The 23,224-nt window shown below is 46.8% G+C and overlaps 1 protein-coding gene across 2 annotated transcripts in view; it reads right to left on the bottom strand.

The window, feature by feature from the left end:
* The window catches only part of ncapg2 (non-SMC condensin II complex, subunit G2), a 142,275-nt gene that overhangs the window by 21,696 nt on the left and 97,355 nt on the right, over nucleotides 1-23,224 (bottom strand). For both annotated transcript variants that reach the window (XM_072508228.1, XM_072508227.1), the window contains exons 21-23: nucleotides 22,597-22,743; nucleotides 20,401-20,500; nucleotides 3,730-3,920 (exon numbers count right to left, since the gene is read on the bottom strand). In XM_072508228.1, the coding sequence (XP_072364329.1) occupies nucleotides 3,730-3,920; nucleotides 20,401-20,500; nucleotides 22,597-22,743 (438 nt within the window). The remainder of the gene's footprint in view (nucleotides 1-3,729; nucleotides 3,921-20,400; nucleotides 20,501-22,596; nucleotides 22,744-23,224) is intronic.

The following is a 23,224-nucleotide window of genomic DNA, read 5'->3' on the forward strand; positions in this document are numbered from 1 at the left end:
CAGAGTTTGTCCCCTGTTTAATGGTAAAGTGAGGGATATGCCAGGCCATGAAGTTACAGATTGCAGCTGACTAAAATTCTGCTGCTGATGGTCCATAGCACCTCATGGAAGCTCAATTTCAAGCTGCTGGATCAGATCTGAATCTAACACACTGCTTGTGCGACACAGCACAATGGAGGGTGTCATCAATGTAAAGATGAAAGTCTGCCTTCAAAGGCTTGTGCAATGGTCACGACTACCAACACTGTCAGACTGATGCATCTGTGACAGGCAAATTGGTGAGGACAAAGTCTACGCTTTACAATGGATATAGCCGAAGCGCACACTAAAAACATTCAGTTCTCATTTGCGACAACTTCTGTCAGGCTTAGAAACGTGAGAAAATAAAATTTAAATATATCCTTATTTTTGGCACTGTACAATAATTACATACTTGAATTTATTTGTTGCAATAGGTTTGGCTACCTTTAATTAGCGTGGCGCACCTTTCATAAACAATAGCAAAAAATCCAACAGATTCTAACCAGGGCAAGGAATTGAAGGAGACAAATTTCTTCAGATTGTTTAATGCTCAACAGGTTTATAGTATTGTACCCCTTTGGCCAATCATGCCACCTCTTTGCCGAAACATACAAAAACTATTTCCATTGCACCACTTCCTCCACAAAGCCTTGCATCTTTATCTTCAAATACATATCAAATTTTCCCTAAAAGGTCTAAAAGTCTCTAACTTAACCACCCCATGACAAAGCGTTACATGCTGTAACAAACTTCTGCATAAAGAAAATGCTCCTAGCCTAACTCCTCATCCACTTCATGACAACTTACAATTGATGGCCCCTCTTCCTTTTTCTCCCAAAAAATAGTCTTTGCCTCTTCACCATCAATTTTGCACAATTTTAACATTTGTTAAATTTCCTCATATATCCTCAACATCTCATAATTAGTGTCCCATCCCTGACATCACGGTAGCACAAGTGGCTAGCACTGTGGCTTCACAGTGCCAGGGTCCCAGGTTCGATTCCCCGCTGGGTCACTGTCTGTGCGGAATCTGCACGTTCTCCCCGTTTCTGCGTGGGTTCCTCTGGGTGCTCCAGTTTCCTCACACAGTCCAAAGACGTGCAGGTTAGGTGGATTGACCATGATAAATTGCCCTGAGTGACCAAAAAAAGGTTAGGCGGGGTTATTGGGTTACGGGAATAGGTTGGAAGTGAGGGCTTAAGTGGGTTGGTGCAGACTCGATGGGCCGAATGGCCTTCTTCGGCACTATGTTCTACAATCATTGTGAATGTTCTCATGGACCTATGTTATTAAATCTGTAAGAATTCCAGTAGAGAGCCATATACGAATCATATGGCACCCGTCATTTTCATTTTCCTCTGAATATTTACTGGGTTGATTGGGTTTTATTGGTCAAGAGGGAAGTTACCAAGAACAGAATAAACACCATCATTTGGAGACTACACCAACGAGTGGGGACTTGGGTCTTACTGGTTTTCTGCAATGTGTGTTGTTGGGTAGTTTGTTATCTGATAAGGTGCACTAAATGTTCATAGCTGTACCTCAGTGTACTATAGAAACTCCAGGCGCCACATGCTTGTGAATTAACTCAATTTTGTTAAAACACTGACTCCGATGAAAAGTTGCTCGTGCTCTTCCAAGTAAAATTAGGGAGGAATCAATAAAATAGTTTTTGCTTCTAAGCATTTGAATTATGGGTATGCATAAATAGAAAACGGATTTGTAAATTATACAGGAAGTAAAAGTAAGCTCAAATTCACAGCAAAAGTTATAGTATTCAAAAACTGACCACTGAAAAATGTCTCTTACAAAATTATAGTATCAGGACCAACAAAATCTCGTTAATACAACATTGGACAATTCTATTGGTTATTATTTGCACAATTCTGCTTATATAAATGAGCAAAATTACTCCTACTACTTACACCTGGAATGAAATAATTTAATCTTTATTTATTATATCTAAACCATTTATGATTTTAAACATGTCTATCTCTTAACCGGATCTGCTCCAAGGGAAACACCAGTTCCTCTATTCTAGCCACATAACTGTAACCCCTCATCATTGGGACCATTTTCTAAATCTTTTCTGTACTCTCTGCAAAGCCTTCACATCTTTCCCAAAGTGTGGTACCCAGAGTTGGACACACCACTCCAGCTTGGTGCGAACAGTACAAGTTACTGATTTTTTAATGTTTTGCTCTATTTATAAAGCCCAGAATGCCATTTGCCACCTTCAATGATTTGTCCACAAACACCTTTGGGTCTTTCTTTTCGCAGCCTCTTCAAAATTATACCATTAAGCATACATTTTCTTTCCACATTCTTCCTACCAAAGTGCACAGCCTCACACTTTGCTGCATTGAATTTCATCCACTCTTTGTCTGCCCATTCTTTGAGCCTATGCACTCTTGAAGTTGATTGCCACAGGCGCAAAAACCTGCACTCATGGAGTTTGCGCATTCTCCCCATGTCTGCGTGGGTTTCACCCCCACAACCCAAAGATGTGAAGATTAGGTGGATTTGCCACACTAAATTGCCCCTTAATTGGGAAAAAAAAATTAAATAATTGTGTACTCTAAGTTTGAAAACAAAACCCGCACTCAGTAAACGGGAATCTCGCCGACGAGATTGCATTCTCAGATGATGACCAGGGAGTCTTGGAGTAGGGTAGCATTCTTTATCCTCCTTTGTATATCGTTAAACTTCAATAGTTGAACCCCCTCCCCGGAATGGGACATGCCTGGGCAGTACCCTGGCACTGCCCCTTGGCCCCTATAGGATGCTCCGTTAAGGGGGAGCGGTCGAAATGCCCATGAGGGGGTTCCTGTTTCTTTTTTAAAGCGGGGATTAGGGCAGTCTGAAATTTTTCCAGCCCCACCCAGTCATCTTGATGGTGTGGGCCATGCCTCCGTTCTTTTTTGCACAGATTGCTGCATATTGTGGTCAGAAAAGTCAGCTGTGCAGCAAAAAAGATAGGATGATCTGGTAGAGGTCTTTAGGATTATGAAGTTTTGTTGGATGGATAGGGAGGAAATGTTTTCACTTCTGAAGAAGAGCATAATCAGGGGAGCATCAAAATATTCAATTGGGAGTTCAGAAGAAATTTCTTTACCCGAAGAGTGGTGAGAATGGAGCACTCAACGCCACTGGGAGTGGCTCAAGCAAATAGCAGAGATGAAATTAAGGGGAGGGTAGACAAGCATTTAAGGGAGAAGGCAATCGAGGCTTACACTGATAAATTTGGATGAGGAAAGACAGAAAAAGGCTCTGGTGGTACACAATGCTGGCATGGACTGGTTGGAATAAGTAGCCTGTTTCCGTGCCATATATCCTATGTAATTCCTCATTGTTTACTGCGCTGCCAAAATTCATGGCATCTGCAAATTTCAAAGTGTGCCCTGTATCCCAAGTTATTGTTTATCAAAAATAGTGTTCCTAGTACTGAACCTTGGGGAACTCCACTATATACCTTCCTCCAGCCTGAAAATTAGCCATTCACAGCAACTATCCATTTTCTATTCTGTAGACAATTTTGCATCCATACTATTATTGTTCCTTTTAACCTGCTAGCTTCAATTTTGCTACCAAGCTAATTTTGCAGTATTTGAAAGTCCATATACACAACAGCAACTGCATCACCAGAATAATATATATTTAACATCTAAATTTTAACTGATAGATTAAAGGTAGATTTAATAGTTATACCTGCCGAGCTTCTTCCTGGTTCCTCCTTGAACAGCGTGCCAGAATTTCCAAAACTTTATGGAATACTTTCTGGATAATGTCAAGAATTTCATTATTTTTCTTACAGATGCTGTAGATGTTCTGAGATAGGCAGTTCACTGTCACCTCTTTCAGAATGGACATAAATATTGGTAAACTGAAGTTTCCTTTCCCTGAGTAATGGACAAAGAGCAAGCAAAGCCAAACAATTTACAATCGAGATTTTATAACTGAATTGCAATTCAACAAAATATCTCAAAACAGAAACGGCTACAAAGGTGACGTCTTAGGCAACAAAACGAGTTGATTGCACCACATTAGTCAAGTATTATGTCACAATTTTGACTTTCAAAGAAACACAAACAGTTTTTGAAATAATTAGGTGTAGGAATAGTGTATATAGAATATAATACAACAAAGAATATCATACCACTTTAGACATGCTCTAAATGCAAAAATATGGGTCAAATAATAAAAAATAAAGCTAACCAAAGAATCATAGATTAGTAGAAGAAGCATTTAAAAGTGCCGCACTCTATCCCTTTAGACCCCATTAACAACGTAAGAAATAAGAGCAGAAATAGTTCATTACGCTCGAGTCTACTATACCATTTAATAAGATAGAGGTTGAACCTTGACCTCAACTGTATTGGTTATTTGCTTATTGAAGTTTAACTATATACAAAGGAGGAAAAAGAATGCTACCCTACTCCAAGACTCCCTGGGCATCAACTGGCCAGCGCTCAACCACCATTCTGCAAGTCTTGATTCCTGCTCCGCGAGTTTGAACTCATGCTCCAACCACGTTTCCGTGCACTCTGGCATGCTACGATTTATGAACAGGCAACTATGTACAAGTTATCACAAAATTGATGGGGTACCACAGTACATTCACTCAAAATTTAGGGTTAGGGTTAGTCTATCAGGAGGCTTTCGAATTCTCGGAGAACGCCGTAGCCCTCTGGTTGGCTTTGCCTCCGTGGAGGTAGTGATGTATCAGGAGGCTTTAGAATTCTCTGAGAACGCTGTAGCTCTCCGGTTGGCTTTGCCTTCGTGGAGGTAGTGATGTATCAGGAGGCTTTCGAATTCTCTGAGAACGCTGTAGCTCTCTGGTTGGCTTTGCCTCCGTGGAGGTAGTGATGTATCAGGAGGCTTTCGAATTCTCTGAGAACGGCGTAGCTCTCTGGTTGGCTTTGCCTCCGTGGAGGTAGTGATATATCAGGAGGCTTTCGAATTCTCTGAGAACGGCGTAGCTCTCTGGTTGGCTTTGCCTCCGTGGAGGTAGTGATGTATCAGGAGGCTTTCGAATTCTCTGAGAACGGCGTAGCTCTCTGGTTGGCTTTGCCTCCGTGGAGGTAGTGATGTCTTGAGCAGCAGCAAGGTAGTTTGTAGTTTCAGGAGGTGCATTAGTGCAGACATCTGCTTCAGACCCCATTGGAACAACATGGCATGGGCCCTTTCCTCTGGAGTAACCGATCTCACTGAACGTGGCACGACTGGAGGAACGCTGGTAGGTGTTGTTGGATCAGCCTGCTTAGCTTGTATTGCGTTAGTTTCTCTCTTCCTTATGAGGTCTACATGTTTCCTTAATTTCCTTCCTTGGCAGTCAACCAGATAGGACATGGGGCCTGTTTTTGTTATGATCTTTCTGGGGATCCAGGCGAAGTTCAAGTTCCAGACAACTACTAAGTCATTCAGCTCGAAGGACTCCTTAACTTTAACAGAATCGTGTCATCTTGTGTATCTTGTTTCGCCTTCAATTTTCCTGCTAAATTGAGGAACACTAGTCTGGTCCGGAGGCACCTTCCCATTGGTAGCTCTGCAGGGGATACACCCATAGTAATGTGCAGTGTCAGGGCAGCACGGTGGCGCAGTGGGTTAGCCCTGCAGCCTCACGGCACCGAGGTCCCAGGTTCGATCCCGGCTCTGGGTCACTGGCCGTGTGGGGTTTGCACATTCTCCCCATGTTTTGCCCTCACAACCCAAAGATGTTCGGGCTAGGTGGATTGGCCATGCTAAATTGCCCCTTAATTGGAAAAAATGAATTGGGTATTCTAAAAAAAAATTTTTTAATTAAAAAATAAAAGTAATGTGCAGTGTCATTCTGTAAGTTAGAAGGAATCCAGCACGCTTCAATTTTTAAGGGTGTGGCCTGCTATTTTTTTAAATCGCTGACTTGAATGCCTGGACAGCTTTCTGCCAAGCCATTTGAGGTTGTGTGATAGGGCGGCGTGCACACGTTTTATTCCATTAGTTTGCATGGGGGGGGGGGGGGGCCATGGTGGTAAACACTGCTGCCTCATAGCACTAAGAACCTGGGTTCAATTCTGGCCTTGGGCAACTGGTGTGGAATTTTCACTTTCTTCTCGTATCTGCGTGGGTTTCCTCCGGGTGCTCCGGTTTCCTTCGACCCTCCAAAGATGTGTAGATTAGGTGGGTTGGCCATACTAAATTGCCTTAGTGTCCAAAGGGTAGGTGGGGTTACACGGATAGGGCGGGGGTGTGGGCTTAATTTCGATTCAGAGAATTTACAGTGTAGAAGAGGCCATTCGGCCCATCGGGTCTGCTCCGGCCCTTGGAAAGAACACCCTACTTTAGTCCACGCCTCCACCTTATCCCATAATCCCACTCAACCTCTTGAACACGAAGGGGCAATTTAGCATGGCCAAACCACCTAACCTGCACACCTTTGGACTGTGGGAGGAAACCAGAGCACCCAGAGGAAACCCACGCAGAATTGAACCCGGGTCCCTGGAGCTATGAGGCAGCAGTGCTAATCACTGTGCCACCGTGCTCTTTCGGAGAGTTGGTGCAGACCCAATGGCTCGAGTGGCCTCCTTCTGCACTTGAGGGATTCTATAATGTTTATGAAAATGCTGACGCTCTGTCCCTGTAAAGGCAGTGCGGTTATCGGAGACTAAAACTTCTGGTAGCCCATGGGTAGCGAAGGTTTGCCATAGCTTTTCAATTGTTGCAGATGATGTTGCTGTTCTCATTTCACATCAAGTCACGTGGAATGGGAATTAACAATAATTAAGAACATAGTGCTTGAAAACATACAATGGCCAACTACTTTCTGGGTGAAGCAATTTCTCCTCGTCTCTGTCCTAAATGGTCCACCCCGTATCTTCAGACTGTGACCCCTGGTTCTGGATACCCCCACCATTGGGAATATCCTTCTTGCATCTACCCTGTCTAGTCCTGTTAGAATTTTATAGGCTTCTGCGATCCCCCCTCATTCTTCTGAACCTCAGCGAATACAATCTTAACCGAGTCAATCTCTCCTCATACATCAGCCCTCTGTCTCAGGAATCAGTCTGGCAAACCTTCTCTGCAATCTTCTAGAGCAAGAGCACCCTTGCTCAGATAAGGTGACCAAAACTGCACACAATATTCCAGGTGTGGCTTCACCAAGGCGCTGTACAATTGCAGCGAGACATCCCTGCTGCTGTACCCGAATCCTCTCGCTATGAAGGCCAGCATGCCATTTGCCTTCATAACCACCTGTTACATCTGCATACTTATCTTCAGTGACTGGTGTACAAGGACCCCCAGATCTCATTGCTTCCCGATTTTGCTACCAAAGTGGATAATCTCAAATTTGTTCAAATTATACTGCATCTACCATTCATTTGCCCACTCACTCAACTTGTCCAAATAACATTGAAGGATCTCTGCATCCCCATCACAGCTCACCCCCACCCAGCTTTGTGTCACCTGTAAATTTGGAAATATTACATTTCACTCTATTATCTAAATCATTTATACAATATATATATATATTAATATACAAGTACATTTATAATAAGTAGCTCAAGGTTTGCCAAATGCTCTTCTTGAGAAACAGCAGTGACCAAAACATCATCTAAATTACCACTTCTTTGGGTGTATCGTGCAATAAACTTTCCATGGTGCACTGAACGATAGCACGTTAGCATAGTGGTTAGCAAAATTGCTTCACAGCTCCAGGGTCCCAGGTTCGATTCCCGGCTTGGGTCACTGTCTGTGCGGAGTCTGCACGTTCTCCCCGTATCTGCGTGGGTTTCCTCCGGGTGCTCCGGTTTCCTCCCACAGTCCAAAGACGTGCAGGTTAGGCCACGTTAAATTGCCCTTCGTGTCCAAAATTGCCCTTAGTGTTGGGTGGGTGTGGAAGGGAAGTTAATGAGTTACCAATTTAGAAGCATGCTGGGAATATTAATTATATTTTAACACTGCTTTTGAGCGAAAATAAGGAGGTCAAGTAATGTAAACCAAATACTGCTTAGTATGTGGTACTGGCCTTATTATGATAATAAGTTGCTCTTCCGAAGGACAACGAAATGCGTACTCAAATTGTTTTTAAACCAAGGGCAAAACATTTATATTTCCTCTTGCGTATGTTCCCAAGCTTTATCTCTTCAAAGTTGTTTATTTCAACCTATAAATATAATGGTTTTTAACTGCATAACTCAGAGTGCAGTGCCTTGGCTTTGCAGCTGAAACACTCTCGCTCCACAAGTATATTTGTGTAAATAAATTTTCTTAAATCGAACCTCGAGGAATTTGTCTTTATTATGATTTCTGCGACAGTGGGGTTACTGGGTTATCCGGATTGGGTGGAGGTGTGGCCCTTGAGTAGGGTGCTCTTTCCAAGAGCCGGTGCAGACTCAATGGGCCGAATGGCCTCCTTCTGCACTGTAAATTCTATGATTCTAAATTCTATGATAGCGCATGCTGAGGACACGCTAAAGGGCAACCGGGTGTATCGAAACAAACCTTGTGGGTGCTAATCGTTACAACTGTTCTTGAATCCTCATCCAATTTGAATTCTTGAGACGCATGGCTCATGTCTAGCTTTGTATACATTAGGCCCACCTCTAGTTTTGCATAAAAATCTTCAATCTTTGGAATCGAATACTTGTCCAGCTTGCTTGATAGATGGTCAATTTGTCATCCTCACAAATGTGGACTGTTCTGTCAGGTATAATGGGGACAGCCCATTCAGAAACTGCACTGGCTCCACGACTCCCAATTCTTCCAAACGTTTTATGTTCTGCCTCAGCTATTTGATGCAAGGTGTATGGCAATGGAATCTTGAGGTAGCATCCGAATTTATGTGGATTTTACAGTTGACACCCTGAATTCTCCCAATTTATTTAAAAAAACTTCTTGTTAACTGTCATCAGCTATGCTGAAGATCTCTAGCCAAATCAGTTTTATTTTATGTGAACAATCTCTTCCCATGAGACTAAGCTCCTGGCCTTTTGCAACGACGATTGGTAGTTGAACAGACTGATGTTAATAAGTCACTAGTGCAGATGTCGTTCCCAAAATCTTTTGGGTTTCCCCTGTAAATGCAGCCAATTTAGCTATTGCATTACTTAACTTTAAGGAGAAGTTTGAGTTACCCCCGGGAAATGCCTTTAGATATATGCAGGTGAGGGCTTTTGTGAGGCGACAGGTCAGGGAATTCCCGTTGCACACGGCACAAGAAATTCAAGACAGGGTGATCTCGGGTGTATGGGTCGGGGAGGGCAAGGTGTCGGCAATACACCAGGAGATGAAAGAAGAGGGGGAAGCGCTGGTAGAAGAGTTGAAGGGTAAATGGGAGGAGGAGCTGGGGGAGGAGATCGAGGAAGGTCTGTGGGCCAATGCCCTAGGTAGGGTTAATTCCTCCTCCTCGTGTGCCAGGCTCAGCCTGATACAATTTAAGGTGGTTCACAGAGCTCACTTGACGGGGGCGAGGTTGAGTAGGTTCTTTGGGGTAGAGGACAGATGTGGAAGGTGCTCAGGGAGCCCGGCGAACCATGTCCATATGTTTTGGTCATGCCCGGCACTGGAGGGGTTCTGGAGAGGAGTGGCGGGAGCAATATCTCAGGTGGTGAAAGTCCGGGTCAAGCCAAGCTGGGGGCTAGCAATATTTGGAGTAGTGGACGAGCCGGGAGTGCAGGAGGCGAAAGAGGCCGGCATTCTGGCCTTTGCGTCCCTAGTAGCCCGGCGAAGGATCTTGCTAATGTGGAAGGAGGCGAAGCCCCCTAGCGTGGAGGCCTGGATAAACGACATGGCTGGGTTCATAAAGTTGGAGAGGATTAAGTTTGCCTTGAGAGGGTCTGCGCAGCGGTTCTACAGGCGGTGGCAACCGTTCCTAGACTATCTCGCAGAGCATTAGAGGAAGGTCGGTCAGCAGCAGCAGCAACCTGGGGGGGGGGGGGGGGGGGGGTGGGGGGGGGTGGGGGGGAAGACGACGTCCTGGGAGGGGTAGCAGAGGTACCAGTATCCACTTCTATTCTTAATGGTGGTCCGTTTACCAGGGGTGCTATTATGATAGGAGCCAATTTACTCATCTCCACATTATTCAATTGATATATATCTCAGATTTCTCTTCTGAATCATGTTCTAGATTATGCATTGGACTACAGGTTTTCTTTGTTCAAGCCAGGTGCATTCTATTTGGCTCACCACTTAATTCGGATGTGGCCTCTTCGATTGCAGCCAAAACAAGAAAGAATCCCAGAATTTGTATCTTTCGGGATGATCTCCCCTGTCTTATTCAGTGAGTTTCTGCTCTATCTGTTCGGCGCATCCAACTCTGCCGTACCGACTTGCAAAAGCTTTGCATCATAGCTGATTCACCTCACCTGTCTGCACGCACTGTATCTTGAGAGTGCCCTTCTCCGAACTCTCAATCACCAGAGCTATTTCCATGGCTTTCTCTGGTGAAATCGTATTCTCAGCTAGCAGCCTTTTCTGTATACTTATGTTATTTATGCCACAAACTAATTTGTCTCGCAGCCTGTCACTCAGCGATGATCCAAATTTGCATAGTTCCATCAATTTTCTTAGTCTTGCCGTGTATGTCACAATCATCTGCCCTGGGTTCCTTACAGCAGTTAACTGGAAACACTGCATGATGATAAACGATATGGGTTTAAAATGGTCCTTTATCAGTGTTACAAGGTGGCCAGAAAGTATCCGGAGTTTCTGGAGATGTTAAATTTCTTTTTTGTTTAAATTCTCCTCCTTTTTCACATTTTCTCCCACATTTACATCCATCAACAATAAACAATAATCAGCAAGATATGTCAGTCCCCATAATAACAACAACGATCCCATCTACCCACCAACCCCCGAATCTCAACCCGCATGTTTACATAAACAAATGGCAAAAAGGAATCAGGGATTACCCATAGTCACCCTTAATCTTACACAGCTCCCCCCCCCCCCCCCGCACACCGCAGGTCTCCAGCTCCTCCTGTCCACTGCCTCTTGTAAAACTCCTCCTCCCAACCTCGGTTCCTTCCCCCCAACTTTCCACCCCGGCTAGACCACTCGGACCCTGTTCTGCCAGGCTCCGATGGCCGCAGCCCCTCCCCCCCACCTCACTCCCGTTCACTGGCCGGCTTAAACCGGCCAGCGTGGAGGCCCCCGCCCGGGTCCCTTTCCCACTTGTCCGGCCCTAGGAAAGCCCAAAGATCCCCTTTTAGCACACAAACCCCGCATATCCACCTACACCCCAAAGAACCCTAATTTCGAGTGAAAGTCCCGTCCCTTATCTTGTCCAAATATATACCACATTGGCTCCTTTAATCTCTACACCCGTGCGCAGTGATACAAAAAAGAAGAAAATACAGTCATGAGGTTACATCGGCACATGGCCATTCCTCAATTTGTCAGTTCTGCCACAGTCCTTCTGCTTTCGCAAACTCCTCCGCTGCTTCTGCCGTTCCAAAATAAAAGTCCTTGAGCTTGTAAGTCACCCTCAGCTTCGCTGGATATACAATGCCGCACCGCACCTTGCTAATGTACAGTGCCCTCTTCACCCGGTTGAAGGCAGCCCACCTCCTTGCCAGCTCCACCGTAAAGTCCTGGTATACACGTATACCAGCTCCAGCCCACTGCACCGCCCGCTTCTGCTTGGCCCAGCTCAGGACCTTCTCCTTCACCCTGTACCTACGGAAGCACAGAGTCACTGCCCTTGGCGGCTCACTCGCCTTTGGTGTAGGCCTCCACGACCGATGAGCCCGATCCAGTTCATATCGGGAGGGATCCTCCCCCTCCCCCAATAATTTTGCCAGCATCGCGGCAAAGTACTCAGTCAGCTTCGGTCCTTCAACTCCTTCGGGCAGCCCCACAATCCTCAAATTCTGTCGCCTGGATCTGTTTTCCAGGTCTTCCATTTTTCCTCGCAGATCCTTGTTAGTACCCATCACCTTCCGCATCTCTTTCCCCATCGAGGCAAGTTGATCACCGTGCTGCAATAACGTCTCCTCCACTTCCTTCAGCGCCTCCCCTTGCTCTCGCACCTCCGCCACTGCGCTCGCCACCTCCGTCCTCACCGGGGAAACCGCCTCCTCCACCAGCACACTCAAAACCTCCCTCATCTCCTTCCTCACCGTCTCCATGCATTTCGCAATCTGCGCCAACTGCTTTTCAAATTCCGCAGCCATCACCTTAGTTATTTCTTCAGCCGTAAGCAATGCTTACGGTGCTCCAGCCTCCACTTTTCCTGGTGACCCCGCGGTGACCTTTCCACTCCCCGACGGACCTCCAGCTGCTCACCCTCAACATTTTTCTTTGTTCCTTTTTTCCTCCTGTGTCTTCACTGTGCCTCCTCCGTGCCTTCTCCCTTCTTCTGCCGCCTCCGTGGACCCTGGGACCGGGCTTAAAGCCCCGAAAATGCCGTTGCCGACCGGGAGCCCTCCATTGTGCGGCCGCCTCCCGCCCGCCATCACCGGAAGTGCAGATGTTAAATTTCTAATGAGATTGTAAATTTGGGGTCCACATATCGTTAAAAACATGATTTTTTTTTTGCTTATACACTCCTGCAATTTCATTAGCGGCAATGAAATAACAAAGTCTTTCAATATACTGAACCCAGCGTTCAGCCTCTGGGAAAAAAGGATCGATTTTCGCAAGAAGCGGTTTTTAAAAAAAACTTACTGTTGCATTTGCAACTTCAAAAACAGCCCCCCTCCCCAATTCCAGGAGCTGGCGACTGAAATCCCGATTTAACTCGCCGCAAAATGTAATAACTGCAAGGCCCAATAACTACTCAGCAGGTGAGTCAACAAATTTGTTTTTTGAACTGGTCAGCGCTCAACCTCCGCTCTGCGGGTTTGGACCTGTGCTCCACCGCTCTACGAGTCAACCAATCAATTGCCGCTCGATGTGCCAACCGCCAACTCATGCTCCGCTGCTCCACGTGTATGGACTCGCACTCCAACCACCACTCCGCATGTTCTGCCTTGCTACCACACACATATCCCTTGATTTCCCTACAGTCCAAAAGTCTATTGATCCAGGTTTGATCATATTCTTTTTTAAAAATATATATTTATTAAAGTTTTTTAACAACACAATTTTTCTCCCTTACAAACAATAACCCCCCCCCCCCCCGTAACAAGGTAACAAGAAGTTGTGCTGAGCAAGATATATACATGGCAAAATGATATATTTACATAGCTTTATACACTGGCTCTCTCCTGCACGTGCCAGTTTCCCCCGCCCTTCATGTTATCTCTTGCTCATCCCTCCCCCCAAGCCACCCCCCATTCCACCACTCCCCCTCCCAAGACGTGACCCCCCCCTGGGTTGCTGCTGCTGCTGACCGACCTTCCTCTAACGCTCCGCGAGATAGTCTAGGAACGGTTGCCACCGCCTGTAGAACCCCTGCGCAGACCCTCTCAAGGCAAACTTAATCCTCTCCAACTTTATGAACCCAGCCATGTTGTTTATCCAGGCCCCCACGCTAGGGGGCTTCGCCTCCTTCCACATTAGCAAGATCCTTCGCCGGGCTACTAGGGACGCAAAGGCCAGAATGCCGGCCTCTTTCGCCTCCTGCACTCCCGGCTCGTCCACTACTCCAAATATTGCTAGCCCCCAGCTTGGCTTGACCCGGACTTTCACCACCTGAGATATTGCTCCCGCCACTCCTCTCCAGAACCCCTCCAGTGCCGGGCATGACCAAAACATATGGACATGGTTCGTCGGGCTCCCTGAGCACCTTCCACATCTGTCCTCTACCCCAAAGAACCTACTCAACCTCGCCCCCGTCAAGTGAGCTCTGTGAACCACCTTGAATTGTATCAGGCTGAGCCTGGCACACGAGGAGGAGGAATTAAACCCTACCTAGGGCGTTGGCCCACAGACCTTCCTCGATCTCCTCCCCCAGCTCCTCCTCCCATTTACCCTTCAACTCTTCTACTAGCGCTTCCCCCTCTTCTTTCATCTCCTGGTGTATTGCCAACACCTTGCCCTCCCCGACCCATACACCCGAGATCACCCTGTCTTGAATTTCTTGTGCCGGGAGCAACGGGAATTCCCTGACCTGTCGCCTCACAAAAGCCCTCACCTGCATATATCTAAAGACATTTCCCGGGGGTAACTCAAACTTCTCCTCCAGTGCCCCTAGGCTCGCAAATGTCCCGTCAATGAACAGGTCCCCCATTCTTCTAATCCCCGCCCGATGCCAGCTCTGGAACCCCTCGTCCATCTTCCCCGGGACAAACCGGTGGTTGCCCCTGATCGGGGACCACACCGAGGCTCCCACTGCACCCCTGTGCCGTCTCAACTGGCCTCAGATCCTTAACGTTGCCGCCACCACCGGGCTCGTGGTATACTTTGACGGCGAGAATGGCAGCGGTGCCGTCACCAACGCCCCCAGGCTCGTTCCTTTACATGACGCCATCTCCATCCTCTTCCATGCCACCCCCTCTCCCTCCATAACCCACTTGCGGATCATCGCCACATTTGCTGCCCAATAGTAGCTCCCTAGGTTTGGCAGCGCCAACCCTCCTCAGTCCCTACTGCTTTCCAGGAACCCTCTCCTTACCCTCGGGGTCTTATTCGCCCACACAAACCCCATAATACTCCTACCTACTCTCTTAAAAAAGCCCTTGGTGATCACAATGGGAAGGCACTGAAACACAAACAGAAACCTCGGAAGGACCACCATTTTGACCGACTGCACTCTACCCGCCAGCGAGAGCGGTAACATGTCCCATCTTTTGAAGTCCTCCTCCATTTGATCCACCAACCTTGTCACGTTCAGTTTATGTAGGGCCCCCCAACTCCTGGCTATCTGGATCCCCAGATACCGAAAACTCCCCGCCACCCTCCTCAGCGGTAGGTCCGCTATCCCTCTTTCTTGGTCCCCTGCCGGTAATACAAAGAGCTCACTCTTCCCTACATTGAGCTTGTAGCCCGAAAACTCCCCAAACTCCCTCTTAGTCTGCATGACCTCCACCATCCCCTCCATTGGATCCGCCACGTACAGCAGCAGGTCATCTGCATATAGCGACACCCGATGCTCTTCTCCCCCTCGGACCACCCCCCTCCATTTATTAGGCTCCCTCAATCACATGGCCAAGGGTTCGATCGCCAATGCAAACAACAGGGGGGACAGGGGGCACCCCTGCCTCGTTCCTCGGTACAGCCGAAAGTACTCCGACCTCTGCCGGTTCGTCACTACACTCGCCACCAGGGCTCTGTAAAGGAGCTTAACCCAGCTGATAAACCCTCCCCCGAACCCAAACCTACGCAGCACCTCCCAGAGGTACTCCCACTCTACTCGGTCAAAGGCCTTTTCCGCGTCCATAGCTCCCACTATCTCCGCCTCTCCCTCCTCTGATGGCATCATTATCATGTTTAAGAGCCGCCGCACATTCGTGTTTAATTGCCTGCCCTTTACGAATCCCGTCTGGTCCTCATGTATCACCCCCAGGACACAATCCTCAATCCTCGTGGCCAGCACTTTTGCCAACAACTTAGCGTCCACATTGAGGAGCGGGATCGGCCTGTACGATCTCCATTGCAGTGGGTCTTTGTCCCGCTTTAGGATCAAAGAAATTGTCGCTTCCGACATTGTAGGGGGCAGGATCCCCTCCTCTCTTACCTCGTTAAAGGTCCTCACTAGTAGCGGGGCCAACAGATCTACGTACTTTCTGTAGAACTCCACCGGGAACCCGTCCGGCCCCGGGGCTTTCCCCGCCTGCATACTCCCCAAACCCTTGCTCAGCTCCTCCAACACGATTGGTGCCCCCAAGCCAGCCTCCTCTTGCTCCTCCACCCTCAGGAATCTCAGTTGGTCTAGGAATCGTCTCATCCCCTCTTCCCCCGCTGGGGGCTGGGATCTATACAGCTCTTCATAGAAGGCCTTGAATACCTTGTTTATTTTCGTCGCACTCCGAACCGTGGCTCCCCTTCCATCTTTGATTCCCCCTATTTCCCTCGCTGCCATCCTCTTACGGAGCTGGTGTGCCAGCATCCGACTAGCCTTTTCCCCATACTCGTAGGTCGCCCCCTGCGCCTTCCTCCACTGTGCCTCCGCCTTCCCTGTGGTGAACAGGTCAAACTCCGTCTGGAGCCGTCGTCTTTCCCCAAGTAAACTTTCCTCCGGGGCCTCTGCGCATCTCCTGTCCACTCTCAAAATCCCCCCCCACTAACCTCTCCCTCTCCATGCCCTCTGTCTTCTCCCTATGAGCCCTGATGGAGATTAGCTCTCCCCTGATCACCGCCTTCAACGCCTCCCATACCACCCCCACTTGCACCTCCCCGTTGTCGTTGGCCTCCAAGTACCTTTCGATACACCCCCTCACCTTCCCACACACCACCTCATCTGCCAGCAGTCCTTGATCTGGAGCGGTCCAGTGCTGGGTCCAGCACTGTATTGAAGTCCCCTCCCATTATCAGGCCTCCTACCTCCAGGTCCGGAATGCACCCCAACATGCGCTTTATGAATCCCGAATCATCCCAGTTCGGGGCGTTTACATTTACCAACACCACCCACGTCCCTTGCAACCTACCGTTCACCATCACATATCTCCCTCCGTTGTCCATTACAATAGTCTTGGCCTCAAATAACACATGTTTTCCCACCAATATTGCCACCCCTCTATTCTTCGCGTCCAGTCCCGAGTGAAATACCTGTCCTACCCACCCCCTTCTTAACCTGCGCCGCCGACTAGCCATCTCCTTTTCTGGGCCAGTCCCGTGTCCGCGGCTCCCTCACCCTCCAGTCCCTCAGCCGGGGAACCTCCGTCCCGACCACCTCTTCTATGTCCCATTCCCTTTCGGCCAGTGCAGCAGCAACGCCCCCCCCCCCCCGCCCCCCCCCCTTAGACCCCGTCTAGCTTTTTTGCTCTCCCCATATCACTCCCGTAAGTCAGCTGACACCTGCTGACCCCGGCTTCCCCCGCCGTCCCTTTGACCACCCCCCCCCCCCCCGTGTGGGAGTCTCCCAATCAATATGCGTTCCTTCGTTCCCCATCCCGCGCGCGGGAAAAACCCCGCGCTTTCCAAAGCCTGCCCCGCCCCCTCTGGCGCAGCTCCTGCCTTGTCTCTCCCCCCAGCCCAAGTAACATTTCCTGCGCGTGATTGACCCCCTATATACAACAACCATCACACATCAACCCTCAAACATCCCCCCCCCCCCACCCTCACAAACCCTCAGTTAGAGTCCAACTTTTCAGTTTGTATGAAGGCCCACGCCTCTTCAGGCGTTTCAAAGTAGTAGTGTTGGTCCTTGTATGTGACCCACAATCGCGCTGGCTGCAGCATTCCAGATTTCACACCTTTCCGGTGCATCACCGCTTTGGCCGGTTGAAACCCGCTCTCCGCTTTGCAACCTCCGGTCCGGGTATATTCGGATCTCTGCATTGTCCCACTTGCTGCTCCGCTCCTTCTTGGCCCATTTCAGGACTCTCTCTCTGTCCGTGAACCGGTGAAATCTCACCACCATTGCCCTTGGCGGCTCATTTGCCTTGGGCTTCCTCGCCAGCACCCGGTGTGTCCCGTCCAGCTCCAGCGACCTCGAAGGGGCCTCCGCGCCCATCATTGCCCCGATCATCATGCCCGCGTATGTCATGGCATCGGCCCCCTCCACTCCTTCTGGGAGACCCAGGATCCGCAGATTCTTTCTCCTTGACCTGTTCTCCAGGTCTTCGAGTCTTCCCGCCCACCTCTTGTGTAGCGCCTCGTGCTGCTCCACTCTCACCGCCAGGCCCAAGAGCTCGTCCTCATTCTCACTAACTCTTTTCTGTACCTCCTGGATCTTCACCTCGTGGGCCTTCTGGGTTATCCCTCGTCCTTCAATTACCGCCAGCATAGGCGCCAGCATCTCCTTGCGCAGCTCCTCGAAGCAGCGCTTGATGAACTCCTGCAGCTCCGGCCCACACTCCGCTTTGTCCCCGGCCGCCGCCATTTTAATTTTTTCCCCTCGCTTCTCCCTCTGCTCCAATGCCGCTTTTTTGGCCGTTGCACTATGGTCCGGTCCATAAAAGTTGGAGGGGGACCTCTCTCTTCACTTCCCCACGGGTTGTCATCAAAAAAAATTCCATTGGGGCTCCTCCAGTGAGCCCGAAAGTCCGTAGTAGCTGGAGCTGCCGAATCGTGCGGCTTAGCTCCGCATAGCCGCAACCGGAAGTCGTTTGATCATATTCAACCTCAAAGCATTCGCTGTTCTCTGGAGGAAATAATTTCAAAAATTTACAACTCTCGGTGAAATGTTTCTCTTCATGTCAGTCTGAAATGGGTATCCTCTTATCCTGAGATTATGCCCCTAGTTTTAGACACTCCAGGTAGAGGTAACAACCCTTCAGACCCTACTTTGTAAAGCCCTCTCAGAATCTTACAACTTTCAATGAGATCACCTCCCGTTCTTCTGAATTTCAGAGAATATTGGCCCATTCTACCGATGCTCTCCTCAAACTACAACACCTTCGCCACAGGAATCAATCTTATGAACCTTCTCTGCAACCCCTCTAAGATAAATATTTTTTTCCTTTCTTCCATAAGTAGAGACCAAAACAATACAGTAATCCAGGTTTGGCCTCAACAAAATCCTGTACAGCTTTACTCAAGCACTCTTCAGGGGTTTGAAAGGAGAATAAATTGGGTAGGAATAACACAGGCAGATGATTCACTGTCACCAACTTTGTACAATCACCCATGACAAATCTTACCCCCATAGGTTGAGTTGGGTGCATACAATTGATGCAACTTTTTGTAACACCATTAAACGGAGCTGGGGTAGATATTCTGATTTGGAAGTGTAAATTTTCAAATCATAAATCATTTTCTCTCATGGTTGGAGATTTTCTATCCACATGTACAGGCTTAATAAATGAATTCAGTAATTTATTTTTTCATTATTGGAAGAAGACGGCATCGTGGGATTTGAATAGTAATAAAATATGGAGCTGAAATCTAGTCTCAGTAATGGTGAGTACAATGAAACTATCAGGTTGTTGTAAAACCCCATCTGGTTCACTAAACCATCTCCTGACAAGTAGGGAAAATACAAATTGTCTTCTTTTCTCCACTGAAGGCAGTAACTTGTTCTGTGACATAGTTCAACTGGCACCAGTGTTCCTGCACTATTTTTCCAAGTCAACAATTATTCATTCTTAAATTTTGAACGAGAGCAGTGAGCATCAGTATGCTATCATAGGGATTCTTTTAAAAACTACATTCAGCGAAGGAGAGCCCCTTTTACAATAAATTCCCTACTGACATAATTCTTGAAGAAGCACAGGACCATCAAAGGCTCAGGTAGGATTTAGCATCTGCATTTGGATCCAGCCAAACAGAAGGAGCATGTCTCCGATTGGGGGCAAGAGCCAGGTAATACAAAATTAGAAAGAAGGCTTCACATTAAATCATTTTAAACATCAGTGATGTGGAGATGCCGGCGTTTGACCGGGGTGGGCACAGTGACTGGGGTGGCCTCACCTAATGAAGGAGCTGTGCTCCGAAAGCTAGTGATTCCAAACAAACTTGTTTAAATATCAGGCCAGGATAAGGGGCACAGCAGGTATGGATTAATAACAAGTCCATGCAAAGTTGGCGCATGACTCAGCTAACTGGAACATGGATAGATGAGATTGGATAGTATTGCCACCTGTTCAAAGCCCTTAATTGAAAGGTATAGTTATCATGCTAGGTTTTGGAGAGTGGGATATTTTTACTCTGGAAAGACTGGAGTGGATATTTAAAATAATGAAGGTCAAGACATTATCAATGTGGATAGAATTTCTGAATTAGATTGGTCAAGAAACAGGGCACCTGCCTCTAAGTTACATAATCATATATCTAAGTTAGAGATTTTACTTTCTCTACAGGTCATCAATGTGTGGACTTGGTCTCCAATTCGTGTAATAAACGTGGATACACTGGAATTCACTGCAAGTATTCAAAGAGAGCTGGGCAAGTTCCAGACTGAGGCAAATATCACCGTGTACAAAACATTGGTGGGTTATTAGTGACATGCTTCATGATTATGATTGTCACGGTCTCCTCCAACTTGTTTTGATTTCATTCGTGAATCAGAAAGATGCTCCTGGATTTCCTTTTCCCCTGAATTTGGGGTACTTTAAGTTTTTGTTTGCCACTCAGTTTACGTGGCTGCCGGTGGGTGGAAGATCATTGCGGTCATCATAATTAATTGTGATAAGACTACATATGACAGACTTGATCAACTGCTCTTTCTCTGCCTGTCACCTTGCATGCTTTTTTTGTAATTATAAATATTTAGGTATATTTCAAGGCATTTACGTATCCAGGTGTTAGCTCAAGTACGAAACTCAGTCAAACCAAGCTTAACTAAACAGTGACACAAGAGGCTTGAGAAAAGGAACTTTGGCAAACACACAAGACTTAAAACATATCATAGATCACCTGACTGCAGAACAGCAAGAGCAAAGCCAAGCAACTGGGCCTGGAATTCTATGTCAGATGCGCCAACCATAATGATATCCTTAGAGACTGTGAGGTATACCTATACAAAGGAAAGGAACAGATTATATCCTTAGGTTTGTATTCCAATTAGTAAAGCACCAAGAAATAAGAAAATTCACACCTTTAGATGCATTAGACAATAGGTTTAAATTAAGGTAGATTTTGTTTCTTCAAAAACAAAGGTGTAGGGTTCTTGACCCATAAGCCAAAATTCCAACAAGGTGGGAAAGTGTAAAGGAATGCCAGGCACATCTCGAAAAATGATGTTACGCACAGCTGGTTAACTCTCAACAGTGTCTAAGAGGCTGGGCCAGATGCCATAAATTATTTGAGCTTGAACACTGTGCAGAAAGATCGATTCGTTCTGAGAGTGATAATCTAAGAAATAGGGAATGGTTATTTTATAACCAAAGTTTATCGAACAAAAGAAAAGAAAACAATATTGAAACTTACTTCAGCTAACACGAACAGATTACATGCAGTTTCTTAACTTTAACATACAAGTTCCAAGTAAACACTGTACATGAAAATGCAGATCTTGTTCACTTATACAAACAGACAAAGGCAATTCTTGACTTTACAAAGCGTTTTTCTTCTGTTAGGGACATTGGTTCAGAATTTTTTCTCCAAGTTTGCCTTGGTGGCAGCTTTCACAATCTCCCTGGTCGATTCCACAGCCTTCTCTGTAACTGTTCAAACAGCACTTTTTCCCCTCTCTCTAAGCTCCGGCCAGCCCCTCAAACAAAGGTTCTCATCGAAGGTGGCAAAACTTGAATCCATTATTGTCATTTGGGCTGTCTGGTTTCCCATTCACATTTCTACAAAAGAACAGACCTATACCATTCATATGCAACTAACCTTCCATTGACGGACACATAGATCATCAGACTCTGTGATGGGTGAATGGCTTATCAAACAAAGTTGTCCAGAAGGACAATGGATCTTGAATGGATCTCCCTGGCTGAAACAGGACATCCTGTGTATTCCCACGAACAAGGTTAAGTTGAAAGGGACACGGCAACTCCGGCTGCGGGTGTATCCCTCGGAGTCTGCTGCTAGCAGTCTTTCCCTTCAATCTATTGAACCCCTAGATTTCCTGCTACATCTTGGACCCAAGTTCCTATCATGACAATAATGATATGAATAGCTGATCTTATCCAATAAGGGATAAACAGAGAAACTAAGGGCAATTAAGCATGGCCAATCCACCTAACCCGCATGTCTTTGGACTGTGGGAGGAAACCGGAGCACCCGGAGGAAGCCCTCGCCGACACATGGAGAACGTGCAGACTCCGCACAGACAGAGACCCAAACTGGGAATCGAACCTGGGACACTGGAGCTGTGAAGCAACTGCACTAATCACTGTGCTGCAACAATGGACTGTGATCCAACACCAGTTTTTATCTTAAATGCCCAATTTATTATTTCCCTCTCCTAATTTTACACAAGAGGTTTCACACTGGCAGGAGTTGAAGCTCAAAAGATGGTCCAGGAAATGTAGGCTTCTTGGTTTCCCGATCATATGCTCCTATCCCGCCCAGAATAAAACGATAGAACTGTACATGCATGACATTGGCAACAAATGCAGCCTAATTTTAAACAAGAATGACCCAAAGAATAAATCATCTGCGATTCGGCTCATTAATTGTTTTCAGTAGTTCTAACCAATTCTGAAGCCTGGCACATGGCAGCAAGGGTAGTATTTCAAGCAAAACAAAAGAAAGTAATGTAACTGAAGGCAATAAAATGTTCAAACTGAAGTTTGTCAGAAAAGGGATGATCATATCCAAATGTCTCTTAAAAGAGACAGTACAGGACTGTTGAAAGGAAAGGAAACGGTGAAGTATAACAAATAAAGAGACGCCTATTAATGATAAAGAGCAACTGTTCAGAAGAGTAGGACAACACACAAACTTTTGATTTCTCTTCAGTGATAGTGCAAGCATCAGAATATTCATTAAGGTACCATCTTTCCGGTCTTTTCCTCAGATTAAATTTTCTACCACATTGGAAAACAGGATTGAACACATATTATTTTGTAATCTTTCCAAAATACTGTACAAAATTAGATTTTAAAATTTCTGTAAACATGACCAGTTCACATTTACATTTGAAGGCACTATCCTGTTACTTACTTCAACCACTTGTCTTGCGACTTCACTCTGATGCTCTGACGCCTCCATCTCTGTGCCTGGAATGCGCAGAAATTGCAACACTTCTTTATCGATCCAGCCTGCATTTCTTTCAAGAGCCAAAAGATAAGTTCTATCATCCGTACTGAACTGGAAATAGAAATCAGAAAACATAAGTGATGTTTAATAGAACAAAGAACAGTACAGCACAGTACAGGCCCTTCAGCCCACGATGTTGTGCCGACTATTTATCCTAATCTATGATCAACCTAACCTACACCACTTCAATTTACTGCTGTCCATGTGCCTGTCCATGAGTCGCTTAAATGTCCCTAATGACCCTGACTCCACCACCTCTGCAGGCAGTGCGTTCCACACACCCACCACTCTCTGTGTAAGGAACCTACCTCTGTCATCTCCCCTATACCGGACACCAATCACCTTAAAATTATGTCCCCTCGTGACAGCCATTTCCACCCTGGGGAAAAGTCTCTGGCTATCTACTCTATCCATGCCTCTCATCACCTTGTACACCTCTTTCAAGTCACCTCTCTGCCTTCTTCGTTCCAGTGAGAAAAGCCCTAGCTCCCTCAACCTTTCTTCATAAGACATGCCCTCCAGTGCAGGCAGC

Source organism: Scyliorhinus torazame, chromosome 6 (genome assembly GCF_047496885.1).
Source record: "Scyliorhinus torazame isolate Kashiwa2021f chromosome 6, sScyTor2.1, whole genome shotgun sequence".
Taxonomy (NCBI): domain Eukaryota; kingdom Metazoa; phylum Chordata; class Chondrichthyes; order Carcharhiniformes; family Scyliorhinidae; genus Scyliorhinus; species Scyliorhinus torazame.